The sequence below is a fragment of the Bombus fervidus genome, chromosome 13, assembly GCF_041682495.2.
Source record: "Bombus fervidus isolate BK054 chromosome 13, iyBomFerv1, whole genome shotgun sequence".
Classification (NCBI taxonomy): Eukaryota; Metazoa; Arthropoda; class Insecta; order Hymenoptera; family Apidae; genus Bombus; species Bombus fervidus.
The window spans coordinates 3339980-3362543 of NC_091529.1; the positions used below are offsets into that span (position 1 = coordinate 3339980).

The following is a 22564-nucleotide window of genomic DNA, read 5'->3' on the forward strand; positions in this document are numbered from 1 at the left end:
ACAAATATCAATTTTCTAATTGTAATACAGTTGCAAAGAATATTTTTTCCAATGTTATTTATTTATTAATCACTACGGCAGAACGTGATTTGCTGAAACAATTCTTAATTAATTCTCAGTTCGAGTACTATTTACATTCACAAAGAGAAATATCGATTTTTTAATTTTTCTTTGAATATTTATATTTGAATATTTGTGTTAATGTTACCTACTTATTAACCATACGTTTCAATACATCTGAAAAGAAAGTGCTAATTACATGGTGAAGATACAACAACATGAATTCGGTACACTTAAATACAACGTTAGTTTACTCCAAGCAAAAGATGACGATCTTTCCTTCTACCTTCTACTGCTACTACTACTTTCTTTATCATCTACGTTTTCTCCAAATTCGTCGAACTCCGTAACTATAACCAGTTACCACAGTTACGTTTTTGCTAATTTTGCAGAATTTTTGAAGAGATATCGTTAATTAATATTTCGATCAGTTTTAAACCTAACATTAAAAGAGTGAATATTCCATAATAAACGAAAGTCTTACGGTTCCTTAAAACTCTCCGGAATTTTTCGTAACCCCGTTTAGAGACTTTCACCGTATCCCCCGGATCCCCAACGTCCCCGAAAACATCGAAAGCAATTCGAGCAAGGGAGAGTCTCGCGAAAACCCGGGGCAGAGAGTCGACCGCCCATCGCTAACAGCGGACAACAGTGTGCGATTTGCAACAAAGCGACAGAGAAGGGACGCCCAATCAACGTGCGCTCGTTTCCAAAGGATCGTGCACACCGTCTAGCGATAAAAAAAGCGTTTCAAGAGACAGTGCGTGGACAGTGGCTTTTAGTATGGTAGCAAAGAGTGCGGCCATCTGTTCTTCCGGCTCGTCGGATCAATCGTTCCATGGAACTAGAGGGTCGTCTGGGAAGCGTTGAGAAAGTCCTAATGGAACACACATGCCGTGTGACGATTGGGTTGTTTGCTGGATAGGGAGGAGATCGCGAGAGCAGAGAGAAATAGAGACAGATAAATTATTTCTATCCAGGCGGAAAGAAATAAGACAAATACTTTCGGTTTCTTTTTTCTCTGTAAAAAATCGCGAAGGATGGAAAAGCGGACAAGTAGAAGGAAATATATATATTAAAACACGACAAAAAACAAGTGGATGAGACAAAGAGATGGTTGAGAGAAAGAGAGAGGAAGGATCCACGAGTAGACGATTGCATCTAGACGTGGAGACGTCTGCTTCTTCATGATAGTCGAGTATTTTATTTACGATTCCTATTTCATTTTTTTTTTCCTATTGTTTCTCTTTTCGTTGATTTCGCGCATGGGAACGAATAGCTCGTCAACTTCGACAACGAGATGACAGATCGTCTCGAAAACGAGTCAGAGAGCAAATCAGCTCTGACTGCCTCGAGAATAGGGCGTTTTTTTTTTTACATATTTTTCTCGTTATATATATAGAAATATATATATATATATTTCTTCTATATCATTTTTTTGTTTTTCACAACTTGGGTTTGGTCGGTGAAATTTCTTCAAAGTAATATATACATATATAGTAACGTCACACACAATATATTGTATGTATGTATAAATGTATATATATATATATATTTGTAGAAATAAAAATACACTTTGGTACTTTCTCATCGCTAGGCGGGTGCCGATGGTGAATGTATAAGAAGCATAGGCTATTGCTGCGGGTAATATGTAATGTATAATGCGGCGGAAAGTAGAAGCGAATGTTTGTAATAAACCAACGAGCCAATCAGCGTACAGCTCCTGCGTCCAGCCTCCTCGTGATCGCTCTTCCTGTTCTTCGCGAGACATCGATCGAACGACACACTGCTGACTCTCCTTTTTCTCCTCTGTTCATGCTCTCTTATTCCGTTTACTTATTCGTCTGACAAATCAACCGTGAATTATCCAGTTCGTTTTCATGGGAACTGACTATATGTACTTTTTGTGAACTCATCCGATTCCCTGTTTCATCAAATATTTACGAAACGAGATATTTATCGCAATATATTTATTTAAGGATATTCTTCGCTAGAAATTCCCTTATTTCTTGGCGTTTTGGTTTTGCGAGAAGAACACAGGGCGGACAGAGTCGGCATGGTTCGCTCGAGTCTCGTGAAAACGGGACCCAAGGTGGTCTCGAGGCGGGTTCGACGAACACGATCGCGAACCTCGAGCGGACGCGAGCTCGCGCATTCGTTAGGGCGGGTTACCTTAAAAATAAGGTCGCTTTTGCTGAAACCGGACTTCTTTTTACTCATATTGTCAGAACTTAGGCGCCCCCTCCGCTCAGTGCGTTTTTTTTGTAGGTTCTGCAATATCTAGAAACAAAAGAAAGCGGGACATAGCAAGACGTATAGTAAGAAAAGGGCCAGGTTATCAAGAAGATTCGTAATAAAGAGGTAGAGAAAGACAGAAAATATAGAAATAGACAAGATAGTGAGGGGAAAAAGAGAAAAAGAGAGGGAACAGAAAATAGAAGGAGTAAGATCGGTTTAGGTATTCAAGTTCCTTGTTCTTTCTTCTTTCTTTCTTTCCGTTTCTTTTCTTTCTTTCTTTCTTTCCTTTCCTTTCTTTTCCTTTTCCTTCTTTTCTTCTTGCCTTTCTATTTTTCCTTTGCACACTGTCGGTTTCGTTCGTTTCGTTCTTTCTTTTTGTTCTCTCGTCGAGCAAAACGTATTCCGTGAAAGAAACGCTTTCCGTCGAGAAAAGGAGGAAGGTGGAAGACACAAGTAGAACGACGCTGTTCCTAAAAAATGTAACATCAAGATCCACTCGTCATTCGCTTATTTCAATTATGATTCGTGCGTATCTATGCACTTGTCAGCATAGATCGTGATCGATACACCGATCCACGAGAACAACGCGCTATCTTTCATTTTCTCCAAGTTTATTCATAGCAGGATTACGCTTAATCGTGTAAACTTAAGTATATCAACGACAGGTTTTCTCATTGTTAGTTGGTCATTCGTTGCGTGTACAAATCATCGTCGAAAAGTATTCGTGTCCATTCGTGAATAAATGAATCGATCGATCGATCGAGGGGTGAATATGTTTCCGATCGTCCATCCTCTTCTCGAACGCTGGTTCGTGTAGTTAAGTAGACGTACGATATCGTCGATTAGAAAAGGGAAAGAAGATAAATAAAAAATCGTGTTGTAGTTAAAACATGGGTGTTTCGTGTTCGTTCGTTCGTTCGTTCGTCTATATGTGTTCTTTTTTTATACACTGTATTTTTTCTTCCCATTTTTTGTTTCTTGTAATCGGTGGTATCATATCAGACTTGGAGTGCAAGACGCGATGATGGATTGGCGCAGAAGTGTGGATCAAAATTACGACGTGGAGAACAAATGATGCACAGTTTGACCGTAAACAGCACATAATAATAGTAATTAATAATAATGGAAATAATAATAATAAGAATGGTAATAATAAGAATAGGAATAAATATATAATAATTAATAAGAAGAGAGAGTTAATGAGTTCGTGAGTTAAAGAGAAGTAAGAATCAAGAAGCCATTCGTTAATATCAAAGCTTTCGTTGCAGCAGTCGCACCAAGCGTGAAGCCGCAGTTTCTTGTCAAAGCTCGTAATAAAAGGCTCGAGAGATCGATTGTTATTTCTTTTATTACTTCTTTTGCCTTCGTTTAGCAGGTTAGTAGCAACGTTGTATAAAATTGGAGAGTTACTTCAATCAGTGAGGAGCTCTCATGACGAAGCGAGGAAATCTGACGATTTTCGGTTTTTCTTTCCTCGATGGTATTATCGATCGTAGATTTTTTTCATCGATAAAGTTCAAAGACGTTTCGACACAAGGCAATATGTTTGCTGAATTTTGCTTGAGAAAATAAAAAAGTGTACGAATATTGGTATCTCTTGTTAAAAGGAGCGAAAGGATCAAGTAAAAGGTAGAAGGACAATAAGATTCATCGCAATAATTGAAAGGTGTCGAACAGAATTGGTTGACATCTGTTCAAATTTTTTATTAGCACAAATTTCTGGATTTTTCTATTATTCGATCCATAAAATAATTCGGTCGGATCCCGCGTCTCATTGCCAGACATTTGTGCATAATAAACGAAAATTAGTTACCAGCGTATAAATTAAGAAATATCGTTTCACAACCAGTTAGACTCTGTACAGATGTATTTCCTTGTACATACAGTTCAGAACTTTCTTTGTGCCTCCATTTGTATTACCAAAATGACTGTTGATGATATTCCACGAATAATAATATGACAAACGAAAAACATCGAGCGATCTGGGCGCAGAAGGAAGGCGTAGAAAATAATAGCAATAAAATAGAACCATCACAGAATACGATTAAATGAAAGAAACACAGGAACAAAGAACGATATCGATCGAATGATTTATTAGAGTCCGATGAGATCTGCTCTCGTTTCTTCGCCCCTATTAACCGCAGCGGCTGAGCGAACCGATTAAAACCCTCGTTCGAAAGGGTGCAGAAAATTATGGAAACAACGGTCATCGTGTTTCTCTGTCTGGTTGTCTCGACGGAATGGAAATCAACGAACGAAAACAGACTTGCGCGAATCTCTCGCAATTTATCACTCCTCCGCGACAGCTATGATTAATCGTTCTCTAAGATCCAATTTCGATCAGGATTTTCGAGTAGCTGGAAAACCGGCGTACCACGTTGCTGGTCATCACTTGGAAATTGAATTTAAACTGATACTAACGCGTGGTCGTCGAAAAATTTGGATGTAAATCAAGATTTCTTCGAATTTGAATTTACTTAACACAGGAAATTATTTAAATATCCTTGAATAATAAATTAAAACATATTTTCAAATATCTTTAAAAGTAAAATTTTCCGTTTGCTTATAAATGCGAATAGATGTCTCCTCGTATCCTTCTGTGGATTTGTGAGATTCGAGTCTTCAATGTTGAAAACGAGACTCTTCAAGATTGCTTCTTCTGGTTCTTTTTCGCGATGACGAGGTCGACACGACGATACGCGTAACAAAAGACGAGAATCGGTGCTATTCTATCGCGTTCGGTTGAACAACGAACGATCTCTGTCATCTACTTACTGCATTCTTACGAAACAGGCAGAACTTCGTAAAACAACGGGAGCAGCAACCATGGAAATAAAGAACAAACGAACGATACATCGATAAATACACTTTGCTAAGCGAGAAAAACAACAGATAGGTCGGGACAACTGTTTCGAGTATCGGGGTGCAACTGTTCGTTCAAATATACAGACCACAGCCGAGGAGATCGATCGTCGAGTACACCCGCATGCTGCTTCTTCGTCCAGACTAAAAGAAGTATGATATAACGATCGAAGTAAAATTTCTACTAATCTATGATGGAAACATTGATTCATCGACGCGTCTGTCTATCGTTGCCTTTTCCTACTTGAACAGGCGGAGACAACAGCGAACAAAAATGCCAATGAAACTGAAACAACGCGATAAGGGAGACGAAAATGGACGACGAAGGAATCAAGGAGAACAAAATACGTTTAGAAACGTCTAAACTCTGAAAAAAATCAGGCATTTAAACGACATAGAACAGCAAGCAAAACGCAAATGTGGGAACGAGACGCAACTGGATCAGAGAAAAATTCGTCTCCGTACCAAATGGGGTAGATCGAGTGGTTCTTGGGATGACATAGGGATGATATATAGGGTTGAATGGAAGAATAAAACGTAGGAGCACACTGAACACGGGCACATCGCCAAAAAAATGTCGGGCAAATAGGGTTAATATACACCTAACACTCACAGGCAGACCTACGGTCAATCCAACCAACTTTCTCGTCTGTAGAGCAGCCATGTGGATAGCGTGTCGTGTCGAATACCTCAGACAGTATTTTCCTATTATCCTGAGTCTTTTGTTCGGGGATGGATCGAAATTTTTCTCTTTTCTTTTCTTTTCATTCCATTGTCCCTTCTTTTTTCTTTTTACTTAGCTTTTCATACGAAACTCGATCGTTATCGAAGAAAAAAATTTTCGTTTTTTTAAAGTCGAAGAGAATTCTTGGTTCTTAATTATCATCGTGTCTACTGCGTACTTGGTTCAGCTATCACCATCGTTAGCTTCATGATACATCACGAAATAGAAACAATTACATGCATACTCTCGCTTTCTGTTTCATTTTCTCTCTATATGCAGAACTCGTTCTCCATATGAAACAAACATTAACGACTATCGATCCACATGGTCGATATATATGCGCACCTCGTTACATATTCACTTCAGTTTGAAAAGTTATGCAATTGGAACACAGAGACACGATGACGATCCAAAATGAAGAACCAATATCATCGAGATCGTATCGAGAAACATTGAAATTGCTTGTTGAGATGCCCAGTATTCGACACGACTCAATGACTATATATTAAAAACGAAACGCACGTTAGTACCTAACGGTTGAAGGGATTTTTCCAACAAAATTCGGCAGAAAAAAATATACATGACAACATGTCATACCAAATCGTTCCTAAGAACTTTCACAAGGATTGAGCTAGTCAGTGTAACATGGATACTTCGTGTCTGGATTCGTGTTCGTTGTTTTCAAAATTTAATTCGACTGTCAATTTGGGATTCTATATGATCCATGTGACACTTAGTATTGTCGGGACTACGGGACTATGTGCTAGCCGGATCAAGAGCTTGTTTCACGAAAATTGAAACGGGAATAGAGGCTTCTTCAATGTCTAAGGCTGATATCTCTGACTCGGAGATTCTCTCAAGTTCGCCTCTCGACGCTTTCTACCACGTTTTCGAACGATCCACAGAACGAGACACTTCGCTCTCGACGGTTTAATTAAATTCGTATGTACTATGAAACATCGGGCGCATGTCAAGTAATCTGTCACGATGCAAGACACAGACACAGAAACGAACAGAACGAAATTTCTCTATCCTCTATAATATTTCATTCGTCATCTCACATCTCTATGTCATCGTGCAACAACATTGATCTCTAAGAAACGAAACTAAAAAAAACGAGGAAACAAACCAAGGAACTAAATATACATGTACAAGATAAATGAAAAAGAAAACAGAAACTAAAGAATAAAAATAAATAAGAAATCGATCACGATACAGCCACGCTGCGTAAGAAAGCTCTTGATCGGCTTCGCTTTCTTTTAGAAAATCGGGATCTAAAACTCTGTATATATATATATATGCTTGTGTATAACTCTGTATATGTATGTACGTATGTATCATTAAGGCGTGGTGTATGGTGTATCAAAACAGTATCCTTCGATACTGAGACTGAACAGAACAAATGAAAAAAAAAGAAGAAAAATAAAAAATGAAGATCACACGGCAAGACTATGCACGTTCTCTCTATGATAATATATAGGAAACTTCCAAACCAAACGACAACGAATAATCAATCAATCGTAAAAAAACGGCCATAATAAACATCGTAACGATAATCAGTAACCGTAACAAAAATTTACTATATATATATGTATATATATAAGTAGATAATATTAGTAATGATCTAACGTATATATATAGATGTATATATGTATTTATATTTATACGTAGAAACATTAAGTTTTAAGTTAACGAACGCTTGAATCAAGAAAGGGCATTTGGCCTTGGTTTCGGGGTTACTAGGCAGGCACACCTTGCTGGTTCGGTCTGGTTGGGGCGGTGTCGCCCGACGCTCGTAGTGCCTCTCCGGCTGTTGATAAAGGGGGATCTGCAAACCCATTCGGAAACGTGTTCTCGCAATACGCCTACTACTTGGATGTTTTAAATATTTTTTTAGTAGTTTTTCTTTTTTTTTTTGAAGTGTTGTTCTGCGTGTCTTGGATGTGTTGGGAAGAGTTCGCGAGGTCCCTCGCTATGCAGAGATTATTTTTGGTTTTTTCGTTGGTTTTCGTGTGTATAGTTCGTAGATTTTTCACGATAGTGATGGTCCAGTCTGGAATTGGTCCCGGCACTTTCAAGACTAGACTGTATCGAAAATTAGAAAAATTATTCAAGATCAATTATACTATAAAAGATAAATTGGCTTTAATTATACCCTTTTCTTTCATTTTTTGTTTCTTGTTTTATTTACTTGCTTCAAGAACGCGGAAGGTAAATTTATAGGTTTCTTCTGACAAAAATGTATCAGATAGTAGCTAATTATAAGTTTGAGGTTGTAAAAGAGAACATTACTTCTTATATCACTCATTGGAATATAGAAGAGTATATGGTTTTTGGCTTTTTAAACATGAAATAATTGATTGCTTGTTTCATAAATGATAATAATTTATTTGATAATTAATTGATTATAACTGCAGAGTTCTAGGGATTATAATAATAATATAAAATCTGTAATATTTGGCTCGTTCTAGTAGTCTAGTCTCGTATTAGTCCCGAGATACTCAAGACTGGCACTAACTGATCGTGTGATGATACAGTCAGTAATAAAATAAGTATAATCAAATACTGTAGACTATGGAATAACAGAGTTTATGGTTAAGTCAGATAATTCTCGTTGATTCTTGTTCATGGTATTAATAAACAAAATATTGTGACGATTTGAACTGATAGCCCAGATCCGAAGAAATTCTAAAACGTTCAATAGTTGGTTTACAATTTGTAATCGGTTGACAATAATCGATCATAATATGTATATATTGTAATACGATTCATAATATAGAATTAAAAAATTGTTTCGATATAATTTAAAATACGTAGTTTTTAATTTTAAACGAGACTTGGAATATTCATTTGTAAATATAATTCCGAATGTTACGATGAATAAAATTGACAAGTTGTAGCAGAGAAATTAAAAGTACAAAAGCATATAAGAATCGTATTCTCCACACAATATTCTAAGAACTACTAAAACGAAAGAAAAGAAGAAATTATCATAAACCTGCTCGTTAAATTACAAGTCAAGTTCGAGTATGAATTCACATTCCAAAACTACAGTCAATAAAAAATCTATGTTCGATGGATTTCATTCATTCCATTCATCGTATATTCGCTTTCAAACTAATAAATCAAACTTCGGAGGATCGAGTAACACCCGTACGACCGTGAATCCATCGTGGCTGGACCATTTGCCGCAAATCAGAGTCCAGGGTCTAAATCTGAAGTTAATCCCTAGGGTAACTGAACTGGAGCGTCGTTATAAATCAGTTTTAAGTACGCCCAAGTGTGCAGTGTATCATTACACGTGCTATTTTTAGCTAATCTACCGATGCTGCTGCATGACCAAGATACACGGAAGAATCTTTCGCGGAAACAGTCTGGTGATCGGTTTTTTCCGGAACATTTTCCGCTCTGCAGGACTAACTCCGCGAAATCGCATGATTTTCGGAGAAACGATGTGTCAGAACAATCCGACGTTTTCGCGGAACGCTTGCATTTTCGGCGAACTAACAGAAACGAAAATGGGTCAACGTTTGCGAAAATTATTCTAGAAATTTTGAACGACGGTATATGGATCTTTTGATGATTAATGAGAGTTAATATTATCAGTAATAATGTGCATAATGTATTATATAATTTGTTAATGATAATATTATTTAACGATGGTTAAATGGTATCGCTGGATCGTATACCATTCATAATAATTTGAATCAAGTTACTTAACTTTGGAACATTTCTTCTTAATTTATACAATAAGATATAGAATTCAAATTAAATATTATAAAATTGAACGCGATCTAAATCAAATTTATAAATATAAATCTGATCCAAAAATTTCATTTAAAATGCAATGTTTTGGTTATCTACGATCCAATGATATCAATCTATGGTTGAGGACATCTGTAGAACTGTTTTAGATATTTGACAATTTGCAATTCACAAATTTTTACAATTCATGAAGATTCTGGAATATATGTATATTCTGCAACTTGTAACTTTTAAATCGTAGAATGGAATTCAATAGAATAGAAATAATACGCGTGTTTCGACAATTTATGTATTGACTATTCTACAACTTGTAATTTTCATATCGTAGGAAATAACGAAAATTCTGTAATATTCAATCAATTTTTTTGGAACACGAACTTCTCACACACGATTAAATTATCTTATTATTTTATGTAAATTCCTTGAAGATAATTTCAATCGAGATAGATAACAAATCTAAAGAAGTTCTTTTTTATCGAAATAACAAGAATTAGGTTTACTACAGGTGTCCAATATCGTCGAACAATGCAGATGATGACTAGTGATGAAATTGGTGTTTCAATTATTCACGTCTTTTTTGAATATCAAGATGATTTGATCACCGATAGTAGCAACCGCAGTCAGCAATTTCCTGCGTTCCTTATAATCGTGCTCGTTAAAACCGAAGTTGTGAATCGATTAAGCTGAGATGGTCGAAGAATATCCGATTTTAATACCGTGATAGTACGAAGCACGTCAATTAAGGAAATTACCGGTCCCTTATTTCCTCGATTTTCTAACTCAAAGCTGATCTCGGTTTGATCCTTCATCGAATCTTATAACCGATGATCCGGGCAATCAATCTCAAATACTTTTTCGTTACGAAGTTTAAAGATGTTAGAGGTTTCGTGTACTTTTAATTTTTTCAATATTATATACTTAAACAAAATTAAAAATAAATATTTGGAAAGTAAATTAAAATTTAACGAAAGAGAGATTTATATAGAATTCACAGCGAATTCGTGGCATAAAGCGAGTACGGTAGATTCCATGGCTCGAAATAAATTGAAATTGAAGAATAATTTTTTGTTGCACGGAGCTTCGTTTCGCAGAAATATAACTTTGAAATTCAATCGCATACTCTGACATTTATGTCTGTCATTTTATGTAATTGTTTTCGTTATAAATTGCTACTATATTTGTATTTTAGATATAACAAAAACGAGGAAAGGTTACTTTATCATTTCGATTTATTTAGAATAGAATACACTTGCGTCACGAATTATGACACACTCTATTTATGTTAACATTTCAACTTCAGACCGTACAAATTCCTATAGAATTTACACTGTTTTATTATTCAAAGATTTATATTGGAACATTATTATTTTGACGTCACGAGTTTTTTAGAATCTTAGGTTTTCTTGGATTTTAGTATCTCTTTTTGGAATTCTAAAATCTCTAAGAACTTTAGGATTCTTCAGGGGTTTAGAATTTTTAAATAATAGAATTTTTCATATACAACATTGAAATTATACAAAACTCAATATACATAATGATAATATCGAAAATTTAGAATCCCAGATTTATTACAATCCACGAACCTTGAACTGTTTCAAAATCAAGATCAAAAGCACACGAATCCCTTTAACATCGGAATCACGACGATTCGAAAGAAAAAAAGAAAGAAAGAAAAAGACATCAAACACGAGAAAATCACCGCGATATCATCGGCGTTTCGATTGCGTCACGATTTTCCTAACCTGAACATTCTGTTTGAACTAACAAGATTAGGGTCTTCTGAGACTGACGGTGATTGGAGCGATGATTGAACCACGCGACGCAAGCTCGCCTCGACGAATTCTGGCTCTCGTCGAACAGAACGGAAAAAAGATTAGGGATAGATAAAACAAAAGCACAGAGGGAGGCAACAAGACGTTCTCAAACACAAGCGCAAGTAACATTCAGAGTATAATTACGGTGATTAGAAAAAAGGTTGCTCTTTCGAGATTGGACGGAAAGCCTGATTGATTCGTTGGTCTGTTCGTTGCGCCACGGCTCACGCTAAAGGCAAGACACAATCAAACTGACACAGAAAGGACTCTTAAAAAATCATACGTGAATATAAATACCGAGACGTGTCCTTTATACAGTGGTTCACAAAAATATTCGAACACTTGTACACACCTTTTATGAATATATTATATGTTATACGAAACATTTTGAAATTTCATTAGCATTGTAATGAGACCCTATAGAATGACTATATCTATGTGATAAAGTCTAAAAGAGATATGAATGTATATATAGAAATTATAAGTTGTTTAGTACAATTCATTTTGCAGAGACCATAAAAGTATTTAAATAGACAATTATTCGTTACATTAATGAACATTACTAATTTGTTATCGAATATATGCCCGTAATAAATACTTGTAATTTCTATACATATATGTACATTCTTAGATTTGATCAATGTAATCATAATATTTGTCTCTCATTGTAGTGCTAATGAAATTTCAAAATGTTTTCATAACACGCATGATACAGACACACAAGTATTCTATAATAAGTATTCAATATTTGTAGAAACTTTTTTCGAACGTATTACGAATGTTTTTGCAGAAACTTTTTTATGGCACACGACATGATCACATTGGTAAATCTAAAAATGTACATAGCAATTACGTAATATTTATTGTAAAATTATTTGAATGATTTAAACAGACACAACATTCGTTCTATCAATAAGTTTCCGTATTTAATAGGATCACTTTTAGCACTAATTATAAGGCAACTGTTCATGCTATATACTAATTTATATGTCTTATAATTTCTATATACGTTACACATTATAATACACGTAATATATTCACAAAAATTTCCTATGATAGCTGTCAAAATACTTTCGTGAATTACTGTATATAAAAAAGGAAGAGAAGGAAAATATATAAAAGGGTAAAAAGTGTGACAGTTACGTTCGAGCAGGTCCTCGGCTAGATCCTTCGACACATCCTCCATGTATACCTTCTCGCTGACACATTCCACGATATATTTCATCATCTTTACGTTTTCGCCGTTTTAACTTAACCCATTACGTACCACGTACGAAACATTGCATAGTTTTGCCTTGTCTAACGAACGAACGAGTGCTTTCTCAATGATTTCTGATCAATGTGAAAGTTTCGTTTTCTTCTTGGTCGCAGCTATAAAGTGTCCTGTCTCGTGGAATCGCATTAGTCTCTTTAGTTAGTTTTCTCAGTGTACTTGTTATGGAGCTGTTACTTGTACGTAATGTGTTAATACGTGGCTTATAGTACGAATAAACTTTGCCGTAATAGAGTTCTCATATATAAAAGTGTATTAAGCATAACTTCAAAATATGTGTATACATCTTATAATGTAATTTCTCAGTTACGACAAGATTATTCGCGTGTTTCATGCAGATGAGTCGCAGAACAGAAAAGAAAAAAAAAAGAAAAAAAGAAAGACAGAACTTACTGAGCAACACAATAGTGGCGTGTTACGCCAAGATCCGATCGAACGAATTGGAGAGAACGCTTCCTCGACCCATTTTAAAATTCACAGAGGAAACGATCCGAATTTCCATCGTGCGCGTCTGGCTTGGGAACACGATTCTCTCTCTCTCGTGGCCAGATGCTCGGGACAGTCGTATAAAAATAATTCGCGTACGAATAATCGAGTGTATATTACTTTAATGCACATACCCATACATACGCGTGGATCATGGAAGATCGAGCCAGAGGAGGAATTCCGCTCGAAGAGAGAAACTACTTACCTATCGCTAACGAGACACGATCTGGCCGGTGGAACACCCTCGCGAGAACGCCTATTCGACCGGAAACACACTCGAGAAACCGTCTTCGACGGAAATATATCAACGATATATGTTTCTGTACCGAAATTCAGGGCCTGCCTTCGTCAGCTCTCATGCACTTGTGTGTGTGTGTGTGTGTGTGTGTGTGTATGTATGATTTTATATAAAATTGGACTCTTCTCACGTGCCACTTGTACATATTAGAAAAATTTCTCGTGTTCGTATATCGTCGAAATTAAAGAATGAGTTAAGAGTTATATAATTAAAGAAATATCATCTTTGTTCGGGATTGGGAGATCTGAGGAAAATTATTAAGGGAGTTTGGTTAAATTGATACTTGGAAGACTTGGAAGTTTCGAGCGTCTGTGAAAAGCAATTACGTATAAGGCGTTGACTGCTCAGAGATTGGAACGGTTATGAGATGTTCTTATCGTTAGGCACTTGGAAGAATTGTCTCGCTTGTCGAAATGCACGATTATAAATATTTTTTATGAAAATTAATAAATAAATTCGTGAAATATCATTATGGCGATGACCTTAAGCGACAAAAGTTATTTTTTAAATATTGAAAAGCAGACATGTGAAATGTCCTATTTGGAAGTCCGAAGAGGTTAATTGTCATAATCTGATAAATCAATATTTCGTGTTAAGAATTGCTAATGTCTGACACTGTCACTATTATCATCGATTTTCTAATCTTTTAATTCTCATATAATGCTTAGAACTTTCCTCAGACTTTCAACGTTCTAAAAATAAACCACTGTATAATTCTATCAAATTTTAGTTTAAATAAAAGTGAATAACTTTATTTATAAAATAAATTAGAAGACTACGGACATTTATGGAAATTCATATTCTTACGAGCACAATGAAAAGGATGGAACTTAAATAATGATTTGTTTTCTTTAAATACGGATACTTTGGATATTTTGTACATTACTATACGTTATGTGCATTCTATTCACTTTATAGATTAAAATTTTTCATAAATGTATAAATATGCATGATCTAGCTTAACTTTCCAATTCGAACAACTCTCGAAACAACATCGACTAATCGTACCACCATTAAATAACATTTAAATTGAAGAAGACATTATTATAACAATATCACACATCGACGCGAGTAAGAGATCGTAAAACAGTTCATTGTACAAGTGGTAATCGCATCATAGGAAGAGATACGGAGGATTTTTTACAGACTTTCTTTCACAGAAGTGCTGGAGACATTTGCGATTGAGTAAGAACCGCGGAGACGCTGTCAATCGGTATAATAAATTATATACGTGTATGTGTTTTTTTTATGTGTTTTTAGTGTAAGAAGTTTGTTTTCCGAGGGATTCCCCGCAGTGGTGGAAGATAGACACGCGGCCTTGTTGTGTTTCGCTCAATCTGTCGCCTAACGAAAATAAGAACCAAAGAAAAAAAAAAAACGAAAAAGGAAAAGATAATAAAACTAAAAAAACAAAAAGAAAAACAGACGGGAGAGCCTGGATACTGGTCCCGACGAAAATTCTACCCATATAAAATTCGGAATTAATTGGTCGAGGCGAAGCTTTTTCGCCTTTGTTGTAAGCGAGACGTAGTTCACCTCGACCCAGACACGTGGGCAGACCGGCTGAGCAAAAGTTTGTGGGACTGTCCGTGGAAGTAACGAAAGGAGATCCACCACTGGTGTGAGAACTTCTCCTGACTCGATCGGTCACGTCCATTCTGTTTCTCGTATCACATAATTTTATTGTTCTCTATTAAGAATATTTATGAATTTTTTCATAAGCCTATACCTATGCACATGTATAAATGTATGTATGTATGTATGTATTGTATAACATCAGATCATTGTCCTTGGACAGACAACGTATGCAGGGACTTACATCGGGCTCCTTTAATTTTTTTTTTCTTTTTTTACCTTCAGTTTTTTTCTCTCTTTTTTCCATACCGTGATGAACACGCACGCTATATTATATACTTTATTACATATATCATATATTCTGCGACAAAACACGGAATTGATGCTCTGTAAATGCAGACAGTTCCAAAAACTGACCATGTGGTACATGTGGCATCAAACGTATACGCGTTATACGTACTTGCACGCGTATGAAAAAAGAATGAAAACCACGAGGGACCAGCCAGGCCCCATCATCGTCGTAGATAAAAAGGAAACATTGCAACGAACGGCGACGCAAAGCTGTACAGACAGACAGCGCGGCCAGATAGGGAGGTTGTAAAGGTAAAAAATAAATAAATATAGATATATAAATATATATAGATATATATATATAGAGACAAAAGAAAGAGTCAGCCACTTGTTGAGACTGACAAATAAAAGACACGACGACGAGACGCTTGGTTTCTTTCATATTTTTGTACAAGGATCACACGAGCTGTGGGTATATTATATGAGGTGTATATATATATGTATGTATATATATATACTATATATATAAATAGAATATCAAATGAAAAAAAAGATATATATATATGGTGCTTGATATAAGAAACAATGGTAAACACTCACATAGACCTCTTCCCATTGCGAGACATACCGCACCAGTCTTGACAATCGTAGTAACCTAACCAGCGACAACAGTTTCGCAAGCCTGAGGATCCTGAGAGCACGGCCAGCATGCAGGATCTGGAAGGACTCGCTAAAGTCCTGAAACTGACGATTCAGACGATTATCCTGTGGGAACGTTGGTTCTCTACGCGGCCCATCAAAGCTGCGTGGAATTGAATCTCAGCTTGCCGCCATCTGGAGTAAATGAGAGCGGTTTAAACCGAGTTTGCGTTGTCTAGTCTACCGGGATTTTCATGGAAATTATAGCGCGTTGTCAAGATAGAGTTAATTAAGTCTGAAGCTTCTAAAGGGATCCTTTAGAAAAATTGGTAAAGGGTTGTAAGTTGCGAGAGTAATTTTGCTATAAAGTTTGAAAGTAACGATCGTAAGGTTAATTTAACGAGCACTATTCTTGTTTTAGATAACACTGTAATTTTTCCTGGTTGTTGTACCGTAGTATTTGGTTTATTCATTTTGTTATTTTTACAGGTAGTAGTTTTCGAATTGGCACTTCACGTTAGTGCAGTATTAACGGAAAATTTGAAGTTGCGAGAAAAATCAATTAGAAAACAAGAATGAAATTGTTTGAAAAGCTTTTAACTTTGTTTAATTTAATATTTCATGTGTACATCGCTTTAAACAGCTCTCATTCTCAGATCGTAGTGTATTACGTCTAACGCAATTTTACAATTGAATAGAAACACTGTTAGGTATAAGAGAACATTGAAATTACAGAAATATTTACAAAGTATTACGATCATTTTATTCCACGAATCCAAAGTGTTTACATTTGTATCTCACTGACAGAGATACATGTGTTGAGTAAACTGCAACGAATTAATTTTCTCTTAAAGTGAACAGTTGAAAGTCACACTGACTTTCAAGATGTCGCTTACTGTTCAGGGTGTAAATTAATGTTAACACCGAAATACAGAACAAAATGTCGTAGGAATACAAAGAATTGAAATATTGGCCTCGTGTACCAAGAAACAGCTATAATTAATTTATTTACGCTCCTGGAAAGATTATACGTTGAAATGTTACGTAGCTCGTCAAGGCTCGTGTAAACAGATTAATTACATAAATCGAGTTTGCAGAGAAACTAAAACACAACTCTGGCTTAACGAATTAATGCAAGAAATATGTACACCAGAGTGAGGATAATTAATATGCACTTACTTGATTAAATATGAGGAAAATGTAGTCTAGTGGTATGGAGGAAATGAGGTCGAGAAAGAACCAAGTCCTGAGGTAGTGTTTCGCGATTAACTTCGGGTCCAGGATTACTTGTTCGGCGTTATCCTGTTGCATTATGCCTGCAAGCAACACAAATAATACGCATTTTAACCTTCATCGAATCAGACATTACTTATTCCTTATTTTCTTTTATCTTTTATATGTTTAAAAAATAAATTATTGTTAATTATTCTTATTACTTTTAAAATCTTTTAATTAATTTAAGAAAGGGATTGCCAGAATCAAGAAATTAATAATTAGAATATTTTTTTAACTTAAAATTATGATATAATTTCCTTAATCAAATTTCTGACAAAGAAATATTTTTTAATAAGATTTTTTGTAAAGGAAGATATTTTAATAAAATGTTTAATATAGAAAGATCGTTAGTAAGATAGTTGACAAATTTAATATTTCCAAATTAATTATTATATTTGTACGAAAACAGCAATCTTTACGTAATTCTTAATTTTTTAAGTATGCGAGCGTTCTAAAATTCTTAAATATTAACTTTCGATATAAATCACATTTTATAAAAATTGTTAATTGATTTTTAAAGTAACAAACGTTTCGTAAATCTGAAACCATACACGTTCTTAAGTACACATAAATACAGAATTTTTCTGCATTCCCTCTACAACACATCTATATTTACAGTGAATGTTACTTTGAAGTTTCTGAAAAGCCTCAGTGAGTTGGTGATTACGCTTTGATCGCAATAAGTGGACCTTCAGAAATAAATAGAAACTCTAACAGCGAATTAACACAAATAAATAGAAGTGGAAGGATCAATAGTGCCTCTTTTGATGATCGAACTAAGAGAGATAGTTCAGTGTATAATTTATATGTATATGCAATTGCATGTTGGTACCCTGAAGTTTATAATGTGGCTTTTCTCACATTTGCCAGCAGATAACTATTTCTGTATGTGTTCATCTTCTCATTGATTTTCTCAATCCCTCGAGGATTGAAAATTATCTAGGCTAACGTTTACCTAGACGGTTCGAGCATTTTGTCACTCATCTAGAAGCTTTTTGTAAAAATTGTTATTTGGATAATTTCATAAGATAAAATTTTGATTTCTTCATATTATTTTCTTAGATCTCTTTGATCGATTTAATGTATCGATAGATTAATTTTGGGCATTTACATGTAACGTGGTAATTTAGTTTTTCTTAAATATAGCTTCATATTTTATTCCAACAAAAATAATAGATTTCATGATCTACATTGATTTTCTCAATTAATCTCTCAATTAATAAACCCATCCACTTTTAGATTTCTCAGTTTTCTAAAAATTTAATCTCCAAATTTCATTATCTTCATTATCATAAGACGTTTCAAGACAAAAACGATGAAATTAAACAGTTTCCCTCATATTTAGTTCTATACTAACCAAGAATTCCTTGTTTCACTTCATTAACGTTATAGACCCATCCATCCATTTATAGATTCTTATTTTTCCAAATCCTATTATATCGTCGCAAAACATTTCAATGCAGAAATAATAAATATATCTAACAACTCCAACGACATTCCATTTTTCCCACAAATGGTCGCCTCATTAGCATCCAAACATTTCATTTCTTTATCGACCGTATCCGGTCCACCTAGTGTCCAGTCGTTAATATTCGTCACGCGGAACGCAATATTGGTCAACGACTGTTAATCGGGATCAAGAATTCGCGACAATCGCAAATCGACGCAGTTCACGTGCAGTGTTTAACGCGTACAATGGTTCTCATCGGACACGGCACGTGACCTAATTTCCCTCCGTTTCTGGGATCCAACTCAAACGCGTTTCAAATTAATCTCCCGGCAATAACGAAAACGTCTGAGCCACTATACGTGTCGAGCAATGTTATTATTGCAGGGAACCTGTTCTCGCTTGAAGGGTTGCCAACCGAACGTGCCTCCACCGCGACGTTTCCCTTCTAGATTTAATAACCGCCAACGATGCATTTAGGAAGCTCTTGATGTGTAGGTCTCTCGATAGGTTTCCAATGGAGGATCGGCTCTAGGATGTTTTCGAATAGTGTGTTTGCTATTGGTCGATGCTTAGCGAATTCAATTATTTGGGTCGTAATTGAAAGCGGGTTGAAGCAATAGACAATGAGATGGACGCAATACTAAAGGAAACTTGAATATAGTAAACAATATCAAGATCTCTTGACATCTTGGAAATTACTTCTGTACGTACTTGAAAATGTGGGTAATATATTTTTTGATATATAGGAAAACTCGAAATGAATCATTTTTCCAGAAACAAGGATTATGTCACCTTCGTAACGATAAGATTTCTTCTTTTATTTAAGAAAGCTATAATAAAAGTTGTTTTTACTTAAGAATCGCAATTGACTACTAGAAATAAGTATAAATTAAACAAAATTTTGTATTTTAATATTATCGAATAGTAATAAAATAATCCTCTTCATGTTCTAAATGTGATTAAAGAATTCGTACAATTTCCTTTGTAGGAATTAGCTCTTTCAGTCTATTTTCCGTTATTCAAACTGCCTTTGATAAAACGAAATTGGATCCTCCGGTCCCGCATCGGAATGTAACTTCATAAAAATGTAATCGACTCGCATTAAAGCCATGATTCGCTCGGTTCCATGCTTTTGTTCGTTCCCTTTCACGATTCTCCCGACAGCAACCTTCCCTTTAATGTCAACAATTACAAGTTCCTTCTTTTCAAACTTCTGCCGAGCTTTCTGAAGCCGGTGACACTGACGTTATCTCAAAGGGGCAGCTCGAAGCCTTTTCGCAACAATATTACCTAATCGTGACCAAATGGAGGAAAATACGAAAAATTCTGCTGCGAGAATTTTTCGAATCAAATTCTATCAGTTTCGTTTTAGCTGTTAATCAATAGCGAACGTGCGATAATTAGACTGCGGATTTTTATGGGAAAATTTGAAAATGCAAAAATACGTGAGATACATTCAATACGTAAAAATGTATAAAATAGCTGAAACATAGTGCTTAGAATATTTATAAAACAATTTTCTATCTAGGTTACATTTTTTTAATTATCGTCACACAGATATGAATTTTTTTCGAAATATGAAATATCTTCGTTATTCCAAGTGGATCACAGAGGAAAAGATAGGAATCATATTTCCAATTCTACGTATCTTTGAGATATCGTATCTTGAGATTTTCAAAGTCTGGAAGCATAACGATCAACTCCTTACAAAAACAATTGACGAATATCTATAGGAAAGACGTACCCCTTTAGGCACTGTGATTTAAAAAAATCGCATTTATTGTTGCTAATATTATTATTCCACTAGAGGACACAAACCTCGAAATTCCTCGAAACAACAGATCTTTCCTTCTCTCCAAAGTTTTATCCAACTTTAATCTATATAAGAATTACCCTCAATTCTTCATACTAGAAAAGACACGACTTTTCATATAATTTTCAACGTTCACGTAGCTGCACATGAAAACGAGAATGCGTGGTATAGTTAACTGAATCGTCGCGTCGGTCGTTTAGGGAGGAAGTAGAGATTTGGGTTGGCCCGATGAGAGGAGCACGGAATGGGCGACAGAAAAATGAGAAGAGGAACGAGGTCGACCATTCTTTCCTCAATGTCCTTTTCCCGACGTGCACGCGACAATGCAAACTTTGCATCGCTTCTGGCTTCCCCTTTTGCGGACACGAGGTTACCATTAGTCCCGATGTGATCGTCCAGCAAAATGCCAAGTCTTTTCGTCGCTTCTTTTTGTACCTGGGGATCGAACGATTTTAGCTGAATACTTCGGCACACCGCCGATAAGGCTTTGAAACGAGCAAGCGGACGGAACTCAATTGGAACGAGAAACTTTTTAGACGACGAGATTCGCGTTAGCAAATGGTCTTCGATTCCCTAGGCTTGCCTCCTTCTTTTTTACTATCGCGCGACTTTAAATTGTATGAATGTGTCTTTAGTGACCAACTGGTGATTGTTATATTTAGACTGCTGACTTTTATCCATTTATGCAAAATTTCAACATATACAAATGCACAGGACGAATACAATACGCAAAAAATATGTGAAATATCTAAAATGGAGTGCACACTATAACTTTCAGTAAGCGAAACAGATTTCTATTTGGATTACCTTTTTAATTTGCGTTGATAAAAATATGAACCTACGCAAAAATTGTATTTATATTACGGATAGTAATTCTCTGAGTAAATAAATACGCAAACGAAAAGATAACTGTCGAATATTTTATGATTTCGAAATGGTTGAAACAGTGTTTCATAGGGAAACGAAGTTTGCTGAAAGATAAAACCAGCTTTCTTGACTTTTTCCTTCCTTTTATACTATGTGTACAGATTGTATACTAAAATACAGATTCCGGCAATGTTGAATATGTATTTATGTTGAATTTTTAGTACAGAACATTTGTATTCTTTCTGCGAGAGCGAACATCGTAATTTTTCTCGTTTTTATCTCTTTTCTTTAGGTAGGATACAATCTTTACTGTTGTGGTTTTGATAAATCGTTATTTTTCTGTTTCTCAGCTTTCGTTATTTTAACTGGTATACTGATTATTATTGATTATCCTGCTCTCTGAAACGTCACATTAAATGTTATTTGTGCTTTCGGATGTTTGGATAAATTGATTAGGATATTTTATTGTGCGCGACTAATTATTACGTGCACTTTTTAAGATTAAATTTTTTTAGTTTCAAATTACATGAGTTTCGTATGCGTACTCACCTGTCCTGAAGTTGACGACAATGTCTATGAGGAATATCGTGTCGGAAAGGCAGTTGAAGGCTATCCACCTAGTGCTTAGGTCGTCATTGAAAAAACTAATGGCGACTGGCAGAATTATCAGATTAGCTACCAGCAGGAGGAGCATGCAGAGATCCCAGTAGAATCTGAAATCAAATACGAAATCAATGTTATTAATTCATTACTCTGCATTACTTGCAAAATATCTACATTACTATGTAATGATATTGTTTGTCAGACAAATGTCCAGTTGATAATAAAATTGATAACATTTTTCAATTTTTATTGAAAAACACGGAATCATATAAATCTGAATATTATGAGCCGTTATTGTCAATAATTTTCAGTAACAACTCTTAATGTATTTGCAGACAACAGTTCAACGAACAGTAGAATCACAGTAGAATAATCGCCTTAAGTAGAATATTCCGTAATGGCCAGACACAACGCAGTCTAGCGATGAATATTGTTCGATTCAAGAAAATGAGATGAAACATAAACTTCTTATATCGATATCATTCATAGCCAATATTTTAGGCATTTTACGTATACATTAACACTCTTAAT

The 22564-nt window shown here is 35.3% G+C and overlaps 1 protein-coding gene across 8 annotated transcripts in view; it reads right to left on the bottom strand.

Annotated features, from left to right (window-relative positions):
* Positions 1 to 22564, bottom strand: part of Ih (hyperpolarization activated cyclic nucleotide gated potassium channel Ih) — a 220861-nt gene that overhangs the window by 26140 nt on the left and 172157 nt on the right. For 5 of the 8 annotated variants that reach the window (XM_072015472.1, XM_072015474.1, XM_072015473.1 and 2 more), the window contains 4 exons: positions 21980 to 22143; positions 17205 to 17341; positions 15987 to 16130; positions 2233 to 2340 (listed from right to left, as the gene is read on the bottom strand). In XM_072015472.1, the coding sequence (XP_071871573.1) occupies positions 2233 to 2340; positions 15987 to 16130; positions 17205 to 17341; positions 21980 to 22143 (553 nt within the window). Of the gene's footprint in view, positions 1 to 2232; positions 2341 to 7637; positions 7713 to 15986; positions 16131 to 17204; positions 17342 to 21979; positions 22144 to 22564 lie in introns of all 8 variants that reach the window. The other 3 variants (XM_072015475.1, XM_072015477.1, XM_072015480.1) reach the window with 2 other exon arrangements.